The sequence below is a fragment of the Genypterus blacodes genome, unplaced genomic scaffold (assembly GCF_046128005.1).
Source record: "Genypterus blacodes isolate CSIRO-AG114 ecotype Tasmania unplaced genomic scaffold, CSIRO-AGI_Gbla_v1 ptg000048l_1, whole genome shotgun sequence".
In the NCBI taxonomy this organism is placed as follows: Eukaryota; Metazoa; Chordata; class Actinopteri; order Ophidiiformes; family Ophidiidae; genus Genypterus; species Genypterus blacodes.
The window spans coordinates 2,001,271-2,026,235 of record NW_027466861.1 but is presented as its reverse complement, the minus strand read 5'-3'; the positions used below and the strand labels follow the sequence as shown (position 1 = coordinate 2,026,235).

General features: G+C 47.1%; 1 protein-coding gene across 1 annotated transcript; it reads right to left on the bottom strand.

The window, feature by feature from the left end:
• Positions 1-4,669: 4,669 nt before the first annotated feature.
• hibadha (3-hydroxyisobutyrate dehydrogenase a) lies at positions 4,670-24,442 on the bottom strand. Its single transcript, XM_076150004.1, has 8 exons — positions 24,309-24,442; positions 23,279-23,439; positions 23,001-23,110; positions 22,434-22,555; positions 12,502-12,635; positions 12,309-12,385; positions 7,018-7,174; positions 4,670-5,971 (listed from the first exon to the last, which is right to left on the bottom strand). Exons 1-8 carry the CDS (start codon positions 24,376-24,378, stop codon positions 5,813-5,815), a joined length of 990 nt encoding a protein of 329 aa, XP_076006119.1. The 5' UTR covers positions 24,379-24,442; the 3' UTR covers positions 4,670-5,812.
• Between the last annotated feature and the right edge of the window lie 523 nt (positions 24,443-24,965).

The following is a 24,965-nucleotide window of genomic DNA, read 5'->3' as shown; positions in this document are numbered from 1 at the left end:
GGAGTAAAAGGACACACTTGCATTTGTGTAGTAGTAGAATAAAGTTGATCTGTATTTGCACATGCATTTTCCTTTATTTGTACTCTCATTTGTATCCACCTCGCAAACAAACTGAAATAAAGGGGCTGATGTCCAAGTTTGATGAACTGCACCTCGACTGCAGACTCGACCCCATGACCCTATGTTCCCCCCTGTTGTGCTGCAGATGAGTTTCTACACAGCTTATAAATTTGTTTGGAGCCCAGATCTCATTTTTCATTATTACTCCACAAAGATTGGGCCACAGAACCTCTCGCACCTTTCCTGACAATGTTGAAAAACCGAATGTATTAATTCCCTCCCGACCGCCGTGCTTGGATCAGACCACCTTTGCTCTGCTCTCACCTTTCCCCATTACAGGTCTGAACCAGCACCAGCAGTCCCGTTGGATCAGACTTACAGCAAGCTTCTTCCCCTGCTGGTGGCAGAGATGAATGTGGCTCGGTGGGAGCCGGGCCCCCCTGGGTATTTAGGGCCCACCCTGGTGGGTCCGACGGGAATGCTGGGGCCGGAGCCCCGTTACCGACACCGGTGATTATTTACCGGGCCTGGGTCGCTGTGGGAACCAGGTGGTGATGGATTCTGACGGGCCTGATGATCACTCTTCCAATGAGAGTAATTAATATAATGAAGACCTACTGAGCATGTGCAGTAGTGTGTGATGAATAGAATGTGTACGCTGTCGTTACTCACAGGTGACAGAGGGTGTGTGTGGGGTGTGTATGTGTGTGGGGGGTAATGTGAAGAGAAGAATAAAGGAGGAAAGAGAAACTCAGAGGAGGAGAGGAAACTTGAAGGAAAGACTGTAACGCTGGAGGAAAGTTAGGATGAAAGGATAACATATAGTGGATGGAAAGTTAACATGGCGCTGTAGAGAATATTGGTACTTTGTGAGAACATTTGCGGCCTGAAAGTCTGAAATGTTATGCTAGCAGCTGGCGGGGTCAGCCCTATGTTCCCTCAGCCCAATGGTCCCACAGCCCTATGTTCCCTCATTTCTAAGATTTTTTTCAAAATTAGGCCCTATGTTCCCTCATTTCTAAGATTTTTTTCAAAATTAGGCCCTATGTTCCCTCAGCCCTATGTTCCCTCATTTCTAAGATTTTTTTCAAAATTAGGCCCTATGTTCCCTCAGCCCTATGTTCCCTCATTTCTAAGATTTATTTCAAAATTAGGCCCTATGTTCCCTCAGCACTATGTTCCCTCATTTCTAAGATAGTTTTCAAAATTAGGCCCTATGTTCCCTCATTTCTAAGGGTTAAGGTTAGGGTTAGGGTTAGGGTTAGGGTTAGGGAACATAGGGCTGAGGGAACATAGGGCCTAATTTTGAAAAAAATCTTAGAAATGAGGGAACATAGGGCTGAGGGAACATAGGGCCTAATTTTGAAAAAGATCTTAGAAATGAGGGAACATAGGGCTGTGGGACCATTGGGCTGAGGGAACATAGGGCTGAGGGAACATAGGCATGCTCTCGCAGCTGGCTAGCTTGCGCGTCTCATTTGCACTTTTTAACCTATAAACTTTACAAACTACAACTATTTAAAGACCAAAGAGAACAACGCTAGCTGGCTAATATGGAGCTAACTATGTCTGCTTTAGAATATTTGTCACCAAAAATGCACAATGAACAACACTACCACCACACTGTGTCTTTCTGATTAATAGTGAGAGAAAATAACAGCAGAGAAAAGGAAGCAAAGGCACAAATAGAATAATAAAGAAGGTAGAATAAGGGGCAGTGAGGGAGTATTTGGGGTCCCATCTCCCTCAGATGTTTACTCATATTGCGGAGATGCGACCTTTTAAACAGGGAGATGATCCATATCTCCCAGCAGCTCACCGCACCCCTATAGATACTCTGATGAAGACGTCTTAGTTTATAATTAGCTGCTGTTTGGTGCCTTGCTGTCGCGGTGACACGCTATGAGCTGACCTGCTGTCTGCGTTGGAATAATCTCCACTAATGAACCTAAGCAGAGTCAATGACTCAGGATACGGGAATGTTGTCTACAAAACAGGAAGAAGACTCGTGTGTGGGTGTTGTGGCGACATGCAGACACTGTGGGTGTGAGCTGAGTGTTATTGGTGGGTTCATGTAAAACATATCAAGGCCACATTAGCACACAGTGAGAGAGCGGCTCGTTACGCTGCCGCTCGCTAAGCTGTAGTACCTGCGAGATTCCCGTCACTAATTTAGCCACATGCCACTTAAAGGGTGTTTGATATGAATCACCCGGTGCTTAAAGGAGCCTCATTCCCCCTCTTTCCCCCCCTCCCAGCGCCGTGACCCCAGCGCTCGCTTCCTTAAAGAGCGAGTCGTTAAACAGTCGAGAGGATTCACCAGCGGTTATAATGCGGAAATAATGAACGCTGTCGCCTCAGGTATTTATCACAGCGGCGACTCCAAGTGCTGAGGCCGTTTTATTCTCTAAATGGCAGCGTAGGGGGAAGCAGAAGGAGGGGCTTACCATGCGGGCAATTAACTTCAAAGCACAAGAACACACCAGCAGGAAGGAAAGATGCAAAACTGGACAAATCAGAGAAAGATCACAGAATTAATTTTATAGATATTTGATGTTTGCTTACCAGGTCTGTAGGCTTTTGAATGGATCCAACCCCAATATTTCTTCAGTGTACGCCACGATAAAAGCATGGCGCGACATCATGCAAGAAGCAAGATACTTAATCAATAAGTAATCAATCAAAAATATAGATGTTTCAGGGTAAAATGTCATAGTGAAGGCAACAGTGAACACACTTGTATTTAGCTAATCTTCTAACATAATGCAGTTATGGCTTAGTGGTGCTTAATGGATCGTATTCAGTAGATCAGGGAACTCAGGGCTCTGATTTCCATACAAAGGGACTTAGTTCAGATGAAAATTATACACAATTTCATGTCAGAACTAGCACAGGGTAGTTCAGGTTCTCAGGGCAGTGAAGAATAAGAAGTGTGGGCTGGATCAGTGAAGAGCATGGATGTTGTTCTACATTACAAACACAATACAACATCAAACAGTACACTCCTGCTGACACATCAGTCTGTTCTTGTAGCCTTGTGAGGACGCGGTGCAGTGTGGTGCGTCTGGTGTCCCACCACTGGCTGCCTGACTGAAAGGGTGAGGCCGTCCGGCTCAGACCGGTTGACTGGGGACTCGGTCGGCCGCTTTTGCGTCCCCTTCAGACGTCAGCGCAGACCGGTCTCACCGCGGCTCCTTTACAGCCCGCTTTCATGTGTCCTTTAATGAGGAAACCGCCGGCTCAGCAGCCTGCAATAAAACACAAGTGAATTAAAACACCCAAATATGAATAAGCGAGGCTTCGTTCCGCAGGACGGGCCAGAGGCGTAGCTCTGTCTTTAGAGAGACCTCAGGGAAACAAGACCAACAGGCTAGAAAATGGCAAATCCTTTCTCACAGGTGACCAGGGCAAAAATAAAGAGCGTCTAAGAGAGTGTGCTAAATGACTAAATGCAAATGTAAAAGCTTCTCTGAAAGATTTATATTTTTATTTTGACACAAATATGTCCAGCATCGCCTCAAGTGGTTTCCTGTGACATTTACCGTGAAACATTATACTAACTTCCAGGTACCTTCTCACATCAGTTTGCCCAAAATTAAGCACCCACAAACTTGGTTGATGCCATTACCGTCTCTGTAGCATAACACAGTTCAATTTGGGAATACAGGAACTAAGTTTAGCTTTAATTGTTCCTTGCGTAATCTCTATCTTTGCGCAGTTGAAGTAGTAGCACGGACACCTTAAGAGTCCATTCAAAAGCTTACAAACCTATAAGTGAACGCCAAATGCTCCAACTTACAAAAAACATGCGACAATGCAACGACTCAAGTCATTATTTTTGTAAAAATTACCGGAGTATCTCTTATATAAATAATCTTCAAAGTGAAGTGCTGAGACAAGTGCATAGTTGCGAATAAAGTCTGGGCCGACAAAACACGATGATGAACCCAAACAACAATAACAGAGTGAATCACAGCCCACGACACGACTCCTGCCACCACAGTCTGCTTACAACTGCGGCTGCCGCTTAGACGACAGCAGCAGCTCCATAAAACCTCACAAAGAAACACCAACTCTTAAAAAACATAAAATAAAACAGAACCACATTTGTTTTTTTCCCCTCTGGTTTCATTGTAATGATGGAAATAAGGGCATCATTCTGACATTAGTGCTGCTATTTCTCCCCTCCGACTGACGTTGGTTGTTATATACGAGTGCCTGCTGAAGAGCTTTGGAGGAGCAATGGAACATCAGCCCACTGGATGGCTGCGTCCCCGGCTGGGTTTTGATGCGCCAGGCTGGGTAAAGGCCTCGGGGTGTGTGTGTGTGTGTGTGTGTGTGTGTGTGTGTGTTAAAATAACAAGGTCATACGATGTGTAACCACGTCTATACCTGTTCATAACGGCCACATATGAAGGCAGAGCCATCACAGAGAGGGGAGGGGCTATTAATGGAGATAACGGCATACACTTTCACATAGACTTGGAACGATTCATTGTGGTTGCAGGAGAATCTAACACGTGATTCACTTTCCAGATTTACCAGACTGCATTAATAATATCAAACATAAATGAACTGTAATCAACATTTCCACAAGCAAACACACTCCTTACAGAGAGAACATCTTTTATTTTAGACCACAGTGTGACTCAGGATGCTTTTTACAGAAAAAAAACCAAACTGTAGATTATGAAATTGACTCAAAAAAAGAAAAAAGAAAGTGACAGATACCTCCTACACAACAATATGAATATACATTATGTACATTTGCTCAGAGCTGGGAGGACTTGTTCTTAAAATTATACATAAAATAATACTACAGTGGCATAAGAAGGTAGAGATAGTCCAGCGTAGAGGTAAGTTCAACTGATGTGTGTAACTGAGAAAAGGTATACTTGTATCAAAACAGCCCAGTGTATCCAAAGTATCACAGTATTCAAGACTACAATTGGTCAATCCAGCGAGTAGAGAGGTAAAATGTGTCGGTACCAAAGAACCAAACCTGAACCCTGGTGTGTTCTCCAGGTAAAAGATACCACCCAACCTTTGAGGAATGACTGAAATTTGAAACAAGAAACGAGCGAAACGGTTTATGTATGAAGTATTTGACTTATGTAACAACAACAAGTAAATGTTTGAGTCCTCCGATGCTGTGTATGTGTGTGTGTGTGTGTGTGTGTATATCTCTATGGTAACCACTTATTGATGTTGAAGAAAACACTTTTCACTGTAGTTTGCATTTGTCCCCTTTTTTTTAACGTTTGACAGAGGCTGGTCCAGGACACATACAACTCACCCCAACGGACAAACTCAGACAAAAATTAGGCTCAACAATCGTGCAAATTACAAACTTGCTAAATTCCTCATAACACCTCCATAGATTATTTGCATTGTCACATTTATCTCTTCCCCTCTCTCCTTTCCAGTCACAGGGACAAATGTGTCTCTTGATACTGATCTAAGGTCGGTTTTAGCATTTTTCCATGCAGAGGGAGACCAATGAAGTGAAAGTATGAGGCATCTGATGCAATGAGGGGACACGTGTCTACATACAGTATGGTAATTGGCCTGTAGATCTGTGCCTGAGGGCAAGGCCTTAGCCTCTCCTGAGCATAGTGGGCTAAGGGGTGTGGGGCTGCGGTGTGTGTGTGTGTGTGTGTGTGTGTGTGTGTGTGTGTGTGTGTGTGTGTGTGTTGGGGGGGGTAACCGTCGCAGTCGACTGTGCCCCCCCGCCACCCCGCCCCCTCTCCATTCACTGTCCTTCCTCCTCGCGCAGGAATTGGAAGACGGATGAGAAGTCCTTGTTAGCGTAGCCGCGGGAGCACATGACGCGGTAGATCTGGTGGGCCAGGGACCCCAGAGGGATGGGCGTCTTAGTGTTTGTGGCAGTGTTTTGGGCCAAACCCAGATCCTAGGATGGAGGGAAGAAGAGAAAGAACGAGAGAGAGGGAGAGACAATATATTTACATGCACATCAGAACTAGATGAAGGCAAAAACTTGTCACTTAAACGCCATAATTAGATGGAAAACAGCATGAATCAACTTTGGAGAGCTCCAAGTAGCAGACCTAGATTATGTGATTATGTGATTCTCATAATTTTAAGATAATTTACCCCTGAAGTTGTAGTATTTTGAAATTATTTGCCATTCTCTCACCGGGTCGTGAGACTGGACCTTATGGATCCACTGAACACAGTAAAAAGCCTCACAGAGCCCCTCTACATGACCATTTAAGTCCCGTAGAAGAAGCTGTAACGTTGTTCAGAAGCATGCAGGGTGTTGTGGGGGAAAACTAGCATCCAAAAGATTGATTTTCCAAGGAGAGAAAGAGTCATTATAGCAGAACACAGTTGTGTTTGGGACTCCAAGAGATGCACTTTGCTTTTTATTGTGTGGTGAATAACTTTCCAAAATAGAAATAGCAACATGGATCCGTAGTGGTCCATTAAAATCCCTACAGAGATGATGAGTGAACACCAAATATCTCCGGAATGTTCCAACGTTGACCTAGTTCGCGTAAACGACCTGGAAATCGTGACATTTTGTGAAATTGCCGGCGGATTAGTTAAAGTGCAGTGCAGCCATAGAATCAGAGTGTGTTGTGTGTATGTGTGTGTGTGTGTGTGTGTGTGTGTGTGTGTCTAAAGGTTTGGACTGTGAGAGATGAGTCTTATTCCTGCCCGTGTGTGTGTGTGGATGTTAGAACCACGCAGGCCAATGTAAACAAAGCCCACATTGTGTATTAAGAGAACAAGTTAAAGAGTTAAAGGATTGACAGCAAAGACGAGTGAAGGACAATAAGTCCCAGATGGACGGTGAAAAGACGAGCGGGAGGCCACGCTGAGAACAAGATTACACGAGAGGGTTGAGAGAAAAGAGTACAGGGATGAAAGCAGGAGAAAGAGTGATGATGATGATGAAAGAGTGACAGAGAGGAAGGTGAGAGGGTGTCGTACCTTGGCCATCAGTGTGGTGCCGAAGCCGCCCTGGTAGTTGTTGCCGGAGGGGACGCCCTCCATGACGCCGGGGACGGGGTTGTACGTGTCGCTGGACCAGCAACGGCCTGAGGACATGTTGAGGATCTGGGAGAGGAGCTTGGGGTCCAGACCCAGCCTGGGAAGAGGAGGAGGAGGAGGAGGAGGAGGAGGAGGAAGAGAGATGACACGGTCAAACCTATCACATTTTAACTGTTGACATTGTGTCGTCTTTTTGGCGGTAGCTGATTTCTAAAATGACAGGAGTGGTAGATGACAAATGAGGCGAAGGTCCCAGAAGGTTCAGATTGGCCTGGTTGTTGTTGTCCCGAGGATGACAGACTCATCGCAGAAGGGGCGAGGACACATAATGCTTCCTTTAATGCATAAAAGTTACAAAGAATTATGCGGAAGAAGCAGCGCGGTGCAGAGAAATGTGCCGGGCTGAGAGGGAACGGGACAGACGGCCGGAGGTAAAGCAGGAGCGATTAGGGAGGAAGATGTAGAGAGATGGGGTGCGGGGTGGCGACGGTGACCCCTGTTGAACCTTACGGCCGGCTGTGACCATTCCTCAGTGTTAATGGCTGAAGGCTTGGTAATGCTGGCTAATGCAGTATTGATGTTTACCAGCACATCTATCCCTCATCATCCCACTTTCATGAAAAAGAAAAAAGGAGAGTGGTAGAGGAGGAGGAGGAGAAGAAGAAGAAGTGGTTAAGCAGCACAGGGGAGCCATAAACCCTGCTGTCACACACACACACACACAGACGCTCGCCTTTTACTTCCCTGCCCCATTTTGCAGCAACCTACTTCCATATGCAAGAGGATGAAAGCAGACAAGTCTCTGCTTTAGGGCCTCGACGCCGCTTTCGATTCCACGGCGACACAAAGCAGCCGCATCACAGGCCGCGCTCAGGATGTTTACACGCGTGTTAAAACTTCAGCTACACCGCCACGAAGCCAATAAATACCAATCTTTTAATGTCACGTGAACATGTAACAGGGTCACAATCGGGAAAATAGGAAAGGAAATAGTAAACACTTTGTCTCAGACTTTGCTACGTAGTGAGGATCTTCATTTCCGGTGCCTTCTGTCTGGTATTACGGTCATTTCTCTCACGTACAGAGTGATTCCAGAGTGTTTCCTTTATCGGCACGTTCATTCAACTCAACTGACCGTTTTAAATACGTCATAAGAGTTTCCTTCATCCAGTTTGACCGCATTCTTTTGGGCTGAGTCCCATTTCACACGTGCCACAAGTTCCCAACACAATCGACAACCGAATGCCGAGACTTCTCTGACAATCACAGGTCCGACCGAATCTGCCGTGGTGGTACAGTGTTCGCCCCGGCTTCATGCAGAGTGTGTGTGTGTGTGTGTGTGTGTGTGTGTGTGTGTGTGTGGTGCCGGTGTTACTGTGACCACACGGAGCCTTGGCTGCTTGAGCTCAGTGTTACTTACAGGCCCGTAACTCTACTCTGCTCTCAATATGACTATTAAACCATCATAGCTCCTTAATGCCACCATCCCACCATCCCTCCCTCCCTCCCTCCCTACCTCCCCCTCTCTCTCTCTCTCTCTCCCTCCCTCCACCTGGCTCTCATTCCGCCATTATTACCACAGTTTTTATTAGCTGTCTACAAACTAATTAAGAATGGGAATTGCATTTGCACTCTCTCCCCCGCCTCTCTCTCTCTCTCTCTCTCTCCCTCCCTCCCTCCCTCCCTCCCTCCTCTTCTCTTTTGTCTCCGTCCTTTTTTAAAAGGCTGTTTTGGAAATGCCGCATAAGTGGCGTTGCGTGTGTGTGTGTTTGTGTGTGTTAGATTGCACTTTTTAAAGGCAGTCTCTCCCCAGCATTCTGCTCCTCCTCTGCTCCCCCCCCCCTCGTCCTCCCCGCTGACACCTCCCTGTCTGAGGACTCCAGGGGACATATGTTTGACATGGCGCACCCCCCCACTCCCTCCCCCCCCATCAGCCCCTCCTCGCGTTCTGGGTCAGCAGCTGAAAAGGTTACGGGGCTGAGCTACAATAAAGCGCGTCCGAGCGCGCAGATCGTTTGTTACAGCGGCCAGAGACGCTGACGGGGAGCTGTTGTCCTCTGTTTAACGATAAATCAATGAAGTTCCCCTCCTGCTCCCACCGTGCACACACACACACCCACTGACTGACACACACACTGACACACACACGGCCGTGGTTATTAGCTGACACGGTGTTGTTGTACATCGCCTGTGGTAATTTGCGTGGAGAAGAGGACATGTCACGCTTTAACAAGACTGACATGGATAAACACGAGTGGGCGAAGCAAACGTGTTGCTGAGCAATGAAGCTGCAGATCAGAGAAACCAGACGAGAGCGGCCGCCTTTATGTGTGTGTGTGTGTTTGCAGGTGGAGTTTGTTCTGTTTCCCTGCGATTCGCTCTCCGTCCGGCGCCACAAGAGAGGAAGCCCAACCCGCTCCCCATTTATTATGACATTAAAGAGCTAACGAGCACACACACACACACACACACACACACACACACACACACACACACACACACACACACACACACACACACACACACACACACACACACACACACACACACACACACACACACACACACACACACACACACACACACACACACACACACACACACACACACACACACCAGCCTTTACTATCTCATCTAAAGAGGCAACAAGCACATTTATCACCCAACTTTAATCTTCATCGCAACATATGCTCACAATTGGCTTTGGTTACAGACGGAGGAGGAAGAGGAGGAAGAGGAGGAGGAGGAGGGAGACATTTGTGTCAGGGGGGGGGAACACAAAGAGACACGTCTTATTTACCTGATTTACCAGGATTTCTGCACATAAAGTGAATATAGAGCATCAGAGACACGGCGGATGCGAGCGTGCGGGAGAGGGGGGACGCGAGCTGTGAGACGCCTCGCATCACTTCCTGGGTCTCCTCTTTCTCTCCTTTCTCCTTCCCCTACTTTCATCTTCACGTGCATCATTAAAATCCTCTCCTTTCCTCTCATCCCCCTTTCTCCCCGACTGGCTGCGTACCGACATGACGGCGGCGTGGAGAGGAGCGAGAGGAGAGGAGGGATTATAAAATGGAATAAAATAAAAAGGGAGGCTGAGCAAACGAGCAAATGAGAGAAAAGCTGGAAGAGGACTGAGAGACGGGGTGTGTGTGTGTGTGTGTGTGCGCCTGGCAGTATGTCTGCCTGCCTGTGTGTGTGTGTGTGTGTGTGTGCTTATAATTGTCATGCGTGGCCATTCCTCGCACTAAGAGAACGTCACGCTCGGTTGGAGGCGGCCAAAGCTTCCATCTGAGATCAACAAATTAGCTCCACCAACAGAGCTGGTTGTGTGTGTGTGTGGGTGTGTGTGTGTGTGTGTACAGGTAAGGAGACACACACACACACACACGCACACACACGTGCATTTGAAGAAAGGGCAGCTCTATCAGGCCCAAGTCCAGCATGATAAAATGTTATTGCCGTTTTCCTGTAAATTGGCTGTGAGCGCTCCGTCTCCTTTGTGTCGGATTGTGTGTGCGCACGCGTGAGTGAGTGTGTGTGTGTGCGAGTGTGTGTGTGTGTGTGTGTGTGTGTGTGTCTGCGCGCTCACAGCTGAGAAAGCCTTTCGCTCCCCTCTGCATAAGAAGCTCGGGCCGCAATGCAGCGTGGGAGATTTACGGGTGTGGGCTTTCTCTAAACGATGACAGTCTTTGTCAACCCCTCTAATAAAGCCCCAGAGATGGGCGAGCGAGCGAGGAGGAGGAGGAGGAGCGGGGGAACACGGGAAGACACACACTCTCATCGTATGTATGCGCACAAAAACCTTGAATATGGGTCAGAGGTTTTTTTGCACAGATATCAGAATAATTTCCATCTTTATCAGGAGGATCTCTTCCTTAGTGAGGCTCCTCTCTGTCGGGCTGGGATGATGTCGCGTTGGGAGCCGACGCAGTTTGGCAGAAAAGTGCTGCTCCAAGTGTTTGTGGATGCAAATCGGCCGAATGTGTCCGTGCACGTGTGTGTGCGTACATCACAGACAGTGCGGCAATGTGTAAATCTGTGTTGCTGCCTTAATGCCTCCATATTTCAGGGGCCTTAGCGGGGGGATTTATGTGAGACTGCTCATGCCAATTTTCCTCCTCCGTCTCGGCGCGGATAAATCAGAAGGACGCAACTAACACAGCTGCACTAACACACACACGCACTAACACACACACGCACTAACACACACACGCACTGACACACACACGCACTGACACACACACACACACACACACACACACACACACACACACACACACACACACACACACACACACACACACACACACACACACACACACACACACACACACACACACACACACACACACACACACACACACACACACACAGGAAGCAGGCTATTATTGACAGGAGATATTTAGAAAGGGAGAGGATAATAAATTCGTGGTTGTTGTGATTTGACTGATTTAGAAAAAGAAAAAAAAGAAAGAAAAAAAAGCCCTCGAAATTCCAGATTATTTGTTTTGATGCGTTATGTCAAAATAAATACAGAAATAGAGCGATTAGGAGCGCTGGGAGTTGAATTGTAGTTTTGGTGGGCAGACACAGGGACAGTAGATGAACCGGACGCTCCCCCCTCATGATGAGTGATGGATGATGGGATATGTGGGCGGGGCTCAGCGACAGAGCCGTGACAGGGCGGCGGTGAGCGCTCAATCAGCAGATGCAAATCAGCGGTCTGTGGCTCCACCCACTCATCCATCTCTCTCCCTCTCTTTGGTCTAACTCGGGGGCTGGGTCGACCCCCCCCCTTCATGCTTCCCCACACACACTCAAAGACACACACACACACACACACGTTTATCAAATCTGTACTAATAGAAAATGACATGTCTGGCTTTAAGTTATATCACTGGAATATTAAAGACTGCGTTTGTATTCAAATGAGCTCATTCTGGCAGTCAGCATCGCGTGTAATACATACTCTTTATCCAGGAGACATGCAGGAGTGAATCTGGAACGTTGAACATCGCTCAGTTTGTTAGTTAGAGGCGTTTTCTTTCGAGTAGAGCAGAACCTCCAAAGCTGCTTTACCGCTCTCTCAGTAACCTTTCTTATCGTGTGTGTGTGCGTGTCCACTCACAATTAAAATATGTGAAGATTGAGCCACAAAAACAGGAGAACCCCAACCCTGTGTGACCCCTGCCCCTCCCTGCAGGGCGGCAGGTGACGCTCCACTGTACCTGATGCCGAGGTTCATGGTCTCTGAGGTGCCGATCATGCCGATGGCCAGCAGCATGTTGTTACAGATCTTCGCTGCCTGGAGGGGATTGAACAGAATCGGAAAAAGGTAGGTGAGTGTGTGTGTGAAAGCAAACTTGACAACTAACCCAGTACAGGAGGTAAGTACACAAGCGTCCCTCTGTCAGTCCTCACCTGTCCCGAGCCGACCTGTCCACAGTAGACCACGTTGGCTCCCATGCAGGTGAGCAGCTCCTGTGCAGCGTGGTACTCCTCCTCCGCTCCACCCACCATGAAGGTCAGCTTGGCCAAGCTGGCAGCCCCGACGCCTGCACACAAGCACAAGCACACACACCGTTAGTGCTGATGTCCACTCATTGATCATTAGTCTCTGTTGCAGTACCTTACTTCTAGGATGAAGACGCCGACGCTGCCGATCACCGATTTATTTACCGTAACTCACTAGCGACGGCGCTCGGATCGCCGATCTGACCGGATGATGTGTATCTGGACGTGAAATTAAGAACCTGACACGAACGCGACATTCATCTTCGAAATCATCTATTACACAGCACGAGCAAAACACACGGGGATCCAAACGAGGTGTATGGATTTATAACACAAAAGAACACAAATACATCAACTACTCCGCTGCTTCAACACTACCAACTGTGTGTAAAAGGTCAGCTGTGTGTGTGTGTGTGTGTGTGTGTGGAGGGACAGGCGTGTTAAGGATCGGTGCACCAGAGGGACTGAGGTATCTTTTAAAGCCGATTGTTGCCATCATCCACTGCTCAACTCTCACGGGGGCCCTTGCCTTTTGTCCTGTCACCCCTCCTCTCACTCTTACTCTCAAACACACACACACACACACACACACACACACACACACACACACACACACACACACACACACACACACACACACACACACACACACACACACACACACACACACACACACACACACACACACACACACACACACACACACACACACACACACACACACACACACACACACACCTACCAACAGCTGTGCCCGGGGCTAGCCCCCCATCCCCCCTGTCGGGGGTATCAGTGACAGGCGTGAGGGGTAATTAACTTTACACTTTATCATGTTCAATTAGGCGTCCCTCCCCATGCCTGATGGCTTAAGGAGCGTGCCATGTTGTAGGAGGCCACTTCACACCCACCCACACACACACCCTGCCCTCTCCCCCTTTTTGGGGAGAGGGAGAGGGGGAGGGGGGGGGGCTTCTTAATGCAGAAATAAACCCTTTTCAGAGTGGGCAGGACCCAGCCGGCCTGAGTCTCTCATGCAATGGCATGGTGCCTTTAATGCTCTATTGACTGGTGCAAACGTTAACGCATTAAACACACACACACACACACACACACACACACACACACACACACACACACACACACACACACACACACACACACACACACACACACACACACACACACACACACACACACACACACACACACACACACACACACACACACACACACACACTTTAGGAACTGTCAAAGTTAAATGCATCTTGTGTGATCATGCTGTCAACAGATTTACAGTCCTGGAGAAGAGAGGAAGTGAAAAAAACAAGAAAGGAAGAGGGAGAGAGAGAAGAGAAAGCGAGAAGAGAGAAAAGAGAGGAGAGGAGAGAGATGAAATCTGTCTTCAGGGTGCTGTCTGGCTCTAATGAAAGGCCTCTTAATAGTGAAAGCCTAATAATGTCGGTGTTAATAATTAAAAGGGAATTACTGAGGACAAAACAGCTGAAATCACATTAACAGAGCTCACTGCAGAGGAGGAGAGCAGGGGAGGGGACAAGAGGAGAGGAGGAGAGAAGGAGAGATTAGAGGAGGGGAGGAGAGAAGAGGACAAGAGGAGAGGCGAGGAGAGAAGACAGCAGAGAAGATAAGGAGTGGAGAGAAGAGAGGAGAGAAGACAAGAGAGGAAAGGAGAAGAGGAGAGGAGAGAGGAGGAGGAAAGATCAGAGGAGAGGAGTGGAGACAAGAGGAGAGGAGAGATGATAGGAGAGGAAAGGAAAGGAGAAGAGAGGAGACTTACTGTATATTTGTTGACCCACAAACATAAATGTACATTACTTTATACGTTATCCCCTCCCCCTTCTTTAATTGGCTGTGCTGTTGTCAAGTGTGTGATGATGCCACCACAGTGAGTGTGTGTGCGTGTGTGTGATGAGCTGTCAGCAGGTCATTAGGGCCACATAATGAAGCCCAAAGCTCACGCTGCGGCAGCTGCCTATGGACCAGGGCGAACACACGCTCAGCATAAGGCCACCACACACGCCGATCATACACACATATGGTGCACACGTCACACACATAATAGATTTGTGTTTCCATTCCACTGACATTCTACTGCCCAAGTGTGTGTGTGACCTCGCAAACAAATCATACACACATTTGGGCAATTAATGTGAAGTTCACTTCTTTTCATACTCGTCCTGTTGAGAAGTACTCATGCTGTGCTCTCTCTGTCTCTCTGTCTCTCTCTCTGTCTCACACACACACAAGCCAAAGAACAGTGACAACTTCTGGTTCATTAGTGGAGATCACTGTTCACGGCTAAAGAGGAGATTATTGATAACACAGTCAACGAGCTGATCAATACATTTCACCAAGGAGAGAAAGAATGAGCGAGAGAGCAAGGCCAGAGACAGAGAGAGAGAGGGAAGAGAAAACGATCTCTCTCTCTCTCTCTCTCCATACCTCCCAGCATTCCTCCCATCTCTCCCTCCCTCAAATTAACTAATCACCCATAATAAGCTCTTATGATCTGTAGTGGATTTCTATAAGCAGTGACACAGCGATGATGGAGGATCCTCAGTGCAAGAAGAACAACACTTCATTAGCATAACATTGAGTGTGTGTGTGTGTGTGTGTGTGTGCGTGCGCTTGGGGTTTTGGTGTGTGTTTATTGTGTATGTATGGTGTGAAGTTCATTGTGTGTGTGTGTGTGTGTGTGTGTGTGTGTGTGTGTGTGTGTGTGTGTGTGTGTGTGTGTGTGTGTGTGTGTGTGTGTGTGTGTTTGAGGGGACGTCCCGTTCTCGGGCCGGTCCTGTCAGAGACGGATTAAGGAGGAATTCTAATGAGGCTTCCTGAGCACCGAGTCTGCTGGCTCATCCATCCCAGCGGGAATGACAGTCCTGGATCGTTAGTACTGCACAACTACACAACGCCCCCTTGGGGGGGTGGGCAAGGTGTGTGTGTGTGTCTGTGTGTGTCTGTGTGTGTAGGGGCGTACCTATCACAGAAGTTACAGGGTGCACAAACTGAGAGAAAATAGCATATCCATGACAACAAACATTACAACATGCATACATAAGGATAAATGTAATCCCTACACTGGTGGAGTTTAGTCTGATCATGCCTGAGCATTAAAAACACTACATACTTCCAAGAGTTACAGGGAGAAAACTGTAGATTAGAAATCAAAACAAAAGTGTCTCCGTAGAGTCTCAGACTGTCCCAGGGGACACAATTCCCTGGGGAGAGAAGCTTTTCTCTCTCTCTCCCTCTCTCTCCCCACAGCTACTTTCTCTTTTCCTGCTCCAGGCGGTGAGTTTGGCAGAGCGTCTGCAGCCTCCTCACTCCCAAGCCACCCACGCTGAAACCAGCCGCTCTATTAATGAGTGGCGGTGTGAAGAGGCACGGTGAAGAGCAGAGGGGAGCCAAAGCAGGGCTGTCACTGCCCACTACTATAATAATCAATTAACCTGATTCTTAATAGAGTAATCCATATTTAGAAATATACATATACACTGAGTATGTATCCATCTTGCTGTACTTACTGCACATTGCCAATCCTAACTAATAACTATCTCTTCTTCTTTGTTGTTCCATGTTTGTCAAGCAAACTTTAGGGCAAAGCATCTCCACTTACCAGGCTGGACTGAGGGCCCAGATTGCCCAATAATGGATGACATGCATTTTGTAATCAATTTGTAATTGAGGAGCAGGTTCTAATGGATTCATGGTGACGGCTCTAATGGAAAGACGGCGTACACGTGTGTGTTGGTGTGTGGCCGCCGTGTTCAAACAAACACAGCTTCTGTATCTGATCTGCTCTCATAAGAGGATTCAGGCTAAGCTGGCAATGAAACGTTATTAGGAGATGTTTAACAGCAGGTCTGCGTCGCCGGATTTAACTGTGAACACGAGACGGTGGAATTAGTCAAACGAAGGCAAAGGAAGATCAGAGGAACAACTTTGGTTTGGCCTGTTTGTAGCGAGCACTAAATTCATTAGCACGTCTTTGATTACACACAAAAGAATCAAACCCAGGCAATTCATTACAAGCTTATAACCTTTTAAACTTCAGCTCTGTTTGAAGTGGTTTGGGAAGTGTGTATGTGTAGAAAACGTGCGTCTACATGTGCATGCAGTTGCGCGCGTGGTAGGTAATATATGCACGCGGGGGCCATGGACGTGTGTGTGTGTGTGTCTTTGTGTTTCTGTCTGTAGCAGAGACAGGTGCAGATCCAGAGTCGGCCGCCAACGAGACGTCAGTCGGAGCTTCTGAGGCCGCGTCTCAAAGTTACGAGCCGCGTGTAAACTCTTTATTGGTGCCGGGTTTAAATTAAACTACATTTGTGAATATGAGGCTGAACAAACAACACACACACACACACACACACACGGAGGAGTAACTCAAAGTCAGAGACACACACAAACGTAAAAGGGATGTTCCCATGGTTTGGTAATGAATGACGCATTTGACAGCGAGCCACAGCCCTGCTTGTTTCCCAGAGAGAATAAGGAAAAACAACAACATCTATAATACGTGATTAGAACGCCGACAATCACCTCGTTTCCTCACATGATAATCGCTTTAACTAAAACGCTCAATACCGACACAGCAAATATAAACACAGACAGGATCAAATGAAAACAACTCACTCCAAAAGTCACTGAATTAAAATAAATACTGTCATAATCAAAAATCTGTTTCCTTCTTTTTCTTCTTCTTTATTTTAATCTCAGCCTGTCTGTGGTCTTGATCAGGTGATCTACCAGCCGTCCCTCCTCTCAGAATCAATGGAGAATGTCACTAATGACACAGAGGGTCAACAGAGCCCCGTGCTGAGCTGAACTCACTGGTGGTGCTGAGAGATTCCTCCATCAGACGGACACGATTGTCTACTTGAAAATTTATGGACACAAAATGGAGGACAAGACTTTTTCTTTCCTTTCATCCTTTTTTTAAACTGTAAGAGGGCCATAGTAAAAGTTATGCTGTATTAGTAAAGAGTGATTTGATGTTTTTTTTATGGCAGGGTGTAAAGAAAATATGTCTTTACTTTATACTTTTAATAGTTCGGATGTGTTTTCTGACTTTTCGTTTTAAAAACTAAATCTTAACTAAGTTAAATAAAAACTAAAATGGCATCGGTCAAACATATATATGAAAAATGAAACAAAATGGAAAAGAAATGGACCTTGAATTGATTCTCACTGCGATGTTCCGGTCTGTTTGTGTGATGATAAAACTCTTCAGGGAGCTTTCATACTAAAGAGCAGCAGAGCTTGGACTGACTGGGATTTGAGTCCTACTCCCACTGAGAGCCTTGAACCAGTGGGGGCAGGATGTTTACAGGCCAACAGCGCAGCCTCGTGTGGTCCACCAATATAATTACACCCAAAGGCACAACTTCTACTCCAACAAATTAAAAACCCAAACAAGCCCCAGTAAAAAAAAATCGTGACGGATATCGAGTAAATAAGCGACGGCGGTACGAGGCCGCTCGCTAACCAAAATCGCTCCAGCGCACATAAAACAGAAATCTGCCAACTTCGCTAATGCAGCTCTGTTATGTTAAAAACAGACTCTTTATCGGCTCTGGTTTACAAGAGCGCGACCATGAGAGACTCACTGACGCACACAAATATACCATGAGAACCTGCACAGAGGCAGACCGGGGACTCACACACTCCCACACACACACTCCCACACGTGTCACAGTAAAAAGGTTCCGTACCAACAAAGTATTTCAAACATATATGGATTTTCATGACTAACGTACAACAAACTTCACAGCAGTACGCGAGTATGGACGCAATTATGTGTCGTGTGGCTTTTGAGTATCACCTCCAAGCTTCGACAACTTCAAGCATTTAGTTGACCGTCCATTGACCACCAGGCCAGTCCCCATCATCATCATCATCATTATCATCATCATCATCATCAGTAACTGGCGTATTCCGTAGGGGAGCGGCTGGTCAATGGCAGGTGACGGCGCACGCGGGGAGCCGGAGAGATCCACAATCAATCCCTTTCCGGGCCCGATGAGACTCGTCGAGGACAGCGCAAGTTAATAATGATCCCCAATTAGACTTGTAAGCAGGCCGTACCGCACACACACACACGCACACACACGCACACACACAAACGCACACAGCTGAGGTGCGTAAACTGTCCGTCACACAGACAGAATGCTAATTTCCCTTTTAGGTGAGTGACACGCTTTGTGATGTTCCGGCTACATTTGATGGACAGAGACTTTTCCTATGACTCATACACCAGCTGACTATTCGCATCCACACACTCGCATAAACACACAGAGACACGGTCGCTCGCTCACACAGCAGCTGACACAGGGGCAGGGATGTGAGGGCCAGTTCCCAGCTGCTGTGGGTCTGCCTCCATCTGGAGCACGGGGCCAGACTCCCCCTCCCCCACCCTCACTACCCCCTGGTCACTCTACCAGCCTACACCCTCCCATCCGCCCGTCACTGAGAGGCTTGTTATGCTAATCTTGTCTTTGGACTCTCGCGCTGGTTAGCCGTCAACATGACAGGCTGCCGCGGCCCCCCCCGTTTCCTCGCCCCTGCCCCGAGCCCAGGAAGAAGATGGCTAACCTTCACTTAACCCACTTCATGCACCCAGATCTTCTCATTAATCCCTCCCTCAGGCTGGATTAGGTTTGCCTAAATGCTCTCCTGCTCCTTCTCCTCGTCAGTCACACCGGGAGCAGGCCCCAACGTTAAGACCGGTCTATAAAGTTTGGCCAGAGGTGGTTTAGATCAATCGAATGCGACCTAAAGTAAACATGCAGATGAGGTGCTGCTACCTTCAGAGATGGGACGAAGCGTTTCTCACCACAGCTGAAGCGCTCAGACGTTGGTAAGTATACTACAGAAAATAGCTATTAAGGAGGATCATGTATGTCAGTATGAATGCAAGGAATGTGGGGTCAATACTTTGCTGAGGCTCGTACGTTTCTTGTATGTGTGTGAAGAAAGAAATAACCTGAAAAGTGATTTAATTTCTGTTACAGCGAATGAGTCAGCATTTTTTTGGTGCCAATTAGAAAACAATCATAAGTGTCACAGTGTGTCTTTTATGGAATCACTCTCAGGTCCACTGGGCCGGAGGGAGACAGAGCCTCCGTCAGTCAGCGGGGCGAGACCGGCGGCGATGACTGACGAAGCGACCGGGTGCCAAACTTGGCTCCGACAAGCTCGCACAGGCTGCAGGATGACGCTCAAACTGTCGGCAAATGACATACTGCAACACTCAGGCTCCGGTTGATGTGGCGCGGATATGATTAGAGCGATGTGGAGAGCCGGGGCTAAATAGGTAGTTAGAGGCATTATGGAACCTCGCAAACAAACAACATTAGCCAAAGCGCCCGTGGTCCCACAGCAGCTCGGCGACTCCTCGCTTTCATTCCCGCGGATAGTCGACATTCCCAGCGCTGGGAAAAAACACAATGAAAAGGTTTTTAGGGCCTTTTTAAAGCCACCGTCCGTTAGCGCTGCGGCGGCCCACCACGGGCACACAGACACAGACGCAGGCATTCTGGGTAATTACTGCTAACGACCCCGCCGCTCGTTAGCCAGGCCTCCTATTTTTGCCATCGCCATGCCAACACCCCGGGCCCGTGACGTCAGAGCTTGTTTTGTTGTGGGTCGAGTTTGCATGAGGACACTTTTATTGACACCAGACAGTGGCGCAAGTTTGTGTGCAGCTGCATTTATGCAGGAAAGTGAACGGAGATTACAAGTGTGTGTGAGGACGTTAGGACACGTCTGGGACATGCAGGGCGCAAGGGAAGGAAGCTGGCGGCTGGCGGGAACAGAGAGAGAGGGAGATGGCGCTGAAAGAGCTTTTTTTGATTGTTTTTAATTCCGAGCCAGAGGCCGATTGCCAAACCTCCATTGACGCACAACGACATACAAACACAAACGTGTGTGTAAAGGCTTCATACAGATTTCAGCTCATGAATTTCAATTGCGTCTACCCGAACAAAACCTAAACTTCAATTGTGGCGTTTTAAAATGTGTTTATGTGGCACTGGCTGCGTTTAATAACGCAAAGAAAGCATGAAGCTGACATGACAAATGACAGACACGCATCAGAGTCTGATGTGTGCGTTTGTATCAAATTTGGATAACAAAGACGTTTACTATGACATCTACTTAATCATGCAGGCTCGTCTTCTTCATACCTCCTGTAAACATTCAACAACACCAAGCACTTGGGGCTCAGCTGTGTGCAGAGTGTGTGTTGTGATCCTCAGTGACCTAAACACACTTTCATTGGAAGATCCCAAATCTCACTTCAGTTCAACTCATGTTAAACTTTAGTATCCAATAATGTCATAAAATTGCGAAATTATTGTCTCATCATTGGACACACACACACACACACACACACACACACACACACACACACACACACACACACACACACACACACACACACACACACACACACACACACACACACACACACACACACACACACACACACACACACAACTGGTGCCCTATTTGGGTAGAGTGCCATCTCCTGGTTGGAACACAGCATGTGACTTCATGTCCCACTGTGGGATGATGGGGGCTCGGGAAGGGAGGCAGAGTTCGGGTCGTTGCCGTTTTTCTTGTGAGGTCGCCATTTGCATGACCCCAGGCCACCACCCGGTTGCTCAGATGTGATGGCGTGTGTGTGAGTGGAGGCCTATAGGTGTTTTGAGGTGATACTGCGTGGGCAGGTGTGTTAGTGTGCGTGTGTGTGTGTGTGTGTGTGTGTGTGTCATAACAGTGTCTGTAGAGGTAGCGGGTAAATCATTGGTCATCTCTGGCTAGTAAAAGAGGCTTAGCTAAGAGCCAGGAGAGGAAGAACCTTCACACAGGACTGCACACACACACAAACTGCTCTGTCTATAGTATGTAAACAGTGTGTGTGTTAAGGGAGAGTAACAGGCTGCAGCCAGTGAGATCAGAGTCCTAAGCCCGTCTGTTCCGCAGACGCCAGCCGGTAAACATGCCAGTGTGTGTCTGTGTTTGTATGTGAGAGAGAGCTACAGTGTGAATTGTTCAGGAATCAAACATTGTGCAACAGAAAGCACACAGACTATGATCAGAGAGAAGGACGGAGCAAATCTTTACTGCGGATCTGATTTCAAATCATTTGTGTGTGTGCATACGTGCGTGCGTGTGTGTGTGCGGCAGAACCTCTGAGTTAGTCTCGGCAGAGGGACGGAGTGAGACAGACAGTTTTACAGCGATGTGTCTCCTTCATGTCTTATCTCCCTCCTCTCCTCTCCTGCACTCCATGTGAGGGCCGCTTCTCTCCTCTTTATGGCTCTTTATCTAACATGAAAGGCAGTGACACGGGATACCCGCCATTACGGCTCCATCAACATGAAAAAGCTCTGACACCAGATTCTCCGTCGCGGCTCAGCCCATTAAGGATGACTGGTGATCCTGTGCTGTGTCAAGAAGCCGTCACGGGCAGACAGCGCCAACATAATGAGGACTTAAAACCTTAACCTTGCCTTTAAGACCCCCGGTCAAAAGCGGCAATAAAACCTGGAGAGGGCACCGACTGGCTGGACCGCTCAGTAATTACAATCCATGTCCAAGCACTAACTTCAATCAGCCTCTAGTTTAGATACACAAAAGTGCACAAGGCGAGGTCAAAAGCAGGGCCGAGGGGTCACAGGCCGAACATTCTGTCTGCCATTTGCAAATGAACAAACCAATCGGGCGAGTCAGATTCTGCACAGCTCTTATTCCGTTTGTGTAGCGCCTGACCCGTGCCAGTGTGCATGACAGACACCCTCAAATCAAAGCGATGTTACCTCCTGACACCGGCGCGTCCATGAACACGGCGCCCGTCTTCTCTGCGGCGAGGGCCATTTCTTTCGCGACAGCTGGGTCGATGGTGGAGGAGTCGATGAGCAGGGTTCCCTTCTTCACCTTCCTGGAGAGGGTATGAGGTAAGAGGGTTTTTACACAAAGTTCAACCGCGATATGAAGATCAAAAGCAAACCTGGAGAGGGCTTTCCACAATCTGGTAGCTTTACGGAGATTAAAAAGCAACTGTATTCTCAAATCTGGAACGGAGTGGGCCAGACTGGACTGGATGGGACTGGCGCGACAACCAAAAGCTTGAGGGCCGACAGGGATCATGTAAACACGCGCCGCGGCGGCTGCTGCACCGCTACCTTTTTTCAGATGTGCACCTTTGCTTGACTTGCTTGGGTTTGTTTGTTTGCGTTTCCATTACACATATTTTTTTAATTCATAACTGCAAACTGGAAGTTTGGCATATTGGCAAGTTGGCATATAAAATGCCAAACCCCACCCATGATGAAAGGTTGCATGGATATCATTTCCAGGGATTAGGACGAGCTCAGTGATCTTACTTGAGGATGCCGTTGGGGCCTGTGTAGACTTCGACGACGTTGGGACTGGAGGGCAACATCGTGATGATGCGATCTGCTTTCTCCGCTACGTCCGCTGGGGAATCCACCACCTGAACAGCAAAAATCATTACTTTTCAGATTTATAATCATACCATCTGTGGTGCTTGAAGAGATTATTCCTCTTGGTTAAGGAAAGATAAGATTAAATGGTCTTAAATGAAGACACTAAGACTACAAATGTGACCAAGTAATACTCTCGATTGACGATTGAGTCTCACCTGACCGCCAAGGTCCTGCAGCTCCTGACACGACTCGGGGAAAACATCAGTGGCAATAACAGGATAACCATTCTTCAGCAGGTTCGTGGCCATGGGACTGCCCATGTTCCCCAAACCAATAAACCCCACTGGTGTTTTAGAGGCCATTGATCGAGTCGACGCTGAGAGGCGAGAGGAGAAAGGGAGATTTAAAACTAATTTCAAACTTCTTCACAGAGACCCACAGTTCAGAGAGACTACAGGGGCATTCACACCAACATACCTAGATAATGAGGTCAAACATTTATGCAAAATGTAAATGTGTTTTGTTATAGGATCGCTAGAAGGGAGGATGGGCTGCACAATTAGATCATATCACAACATGGACACCACAACAGGCCCATTCATAGATAAACAGGACACATATTAATGCAACGTGGACATGCAAAACCCGTGATTGGATCTCTGTATCTGGATAATTAGAAGGGATGTTTATACAAGGAAGAAATAGGGCCTATAACTCCTCTCATTGCATATGGTTTCAGTGTGATTCATTGAGTGATGCTATTTTAAAAGGTTATCAGTAAGTGGCAGGTAGGAGTGGATCAAGTTGCTGTGGTAGTAATATAACCCATAATTTAATGTAGCGCAATAATAATAATGACATGTCATCAAACACAAGTACAACACTAACAATCTAACAAAGGTAGGTCACATTCTAATGACCTAATACCAACATTGCTTCATGTTCCTCACGCATATTAGGTGCATTGTTCCCAACCTACTCCACGACTCAATAACCCCCCGCAGGAGGCTCAAGGACACTGTGTCCATACTGCTTCCACACCGTGTCCACTCTGTGTCCACACCGTGTCCACTCTTTGTCCCCACTGTACAACTCCAACGTGGAAAATAAGTTAATTCAAGACTATCTTCAGGAGGCTAACCAGCTAGCTTACGAGCTAGTGTACGTGGTGTTACCGTTGCGTTTTCACATTGAAAAAAAGGGGCGACGACAGAAGAACACTGGCAAAATAAGTGAATACGTTACCGAAAACGAGGTCGACATGTTTATTCCACCTAAGCAATAAACTGCGAGAGCCTCTAAACAACGCAGCCATGCTTGTTTCCCCTTGACCTCAGCGTCCAGCCACAGCTGTCAAACCAGGAAAGCTAACCTGGAGCGTTTATGAGTGACACCCCTTCGGACCAATCGCATCTCTCTATTGGTGGCCGCGGCCAATAGGATTGAAGTAAAGGCGGGACATCCTGTGCTTTCCTGCTTAAATTCCTCCAGCAGCAGCAGGCAGCAGCTCAGTTGTTACGGTTCACAACGTAAACCAGCACAAACACCGTAAACCTTAGGTATAATTGTTGTATAAATAATATTATACATTTCAATATACGTTGCGCTGTGTATGACTGTGTATGTGACATTAAAATAATATTAATCTCGAAATATACGTTTCATTTATTTCTGTTTTTGTCTGTCAAACCTAAATTCTGGTAAATTTAAATTAAATAAATTTTGAGACAGAAAGTTCATACATTTATAAATAGAGAATGCTCACATAATCTCCAAATGTATTCATTTAAGGCATCCCGTTATCAAATAAAGCCTTAACTCCATTAATTACTTTAGTAATTCAGTATTTTTTTGCTTAGAACGGAAAAAAACTACTTTGAAATTATCATTATTTTTTAAATC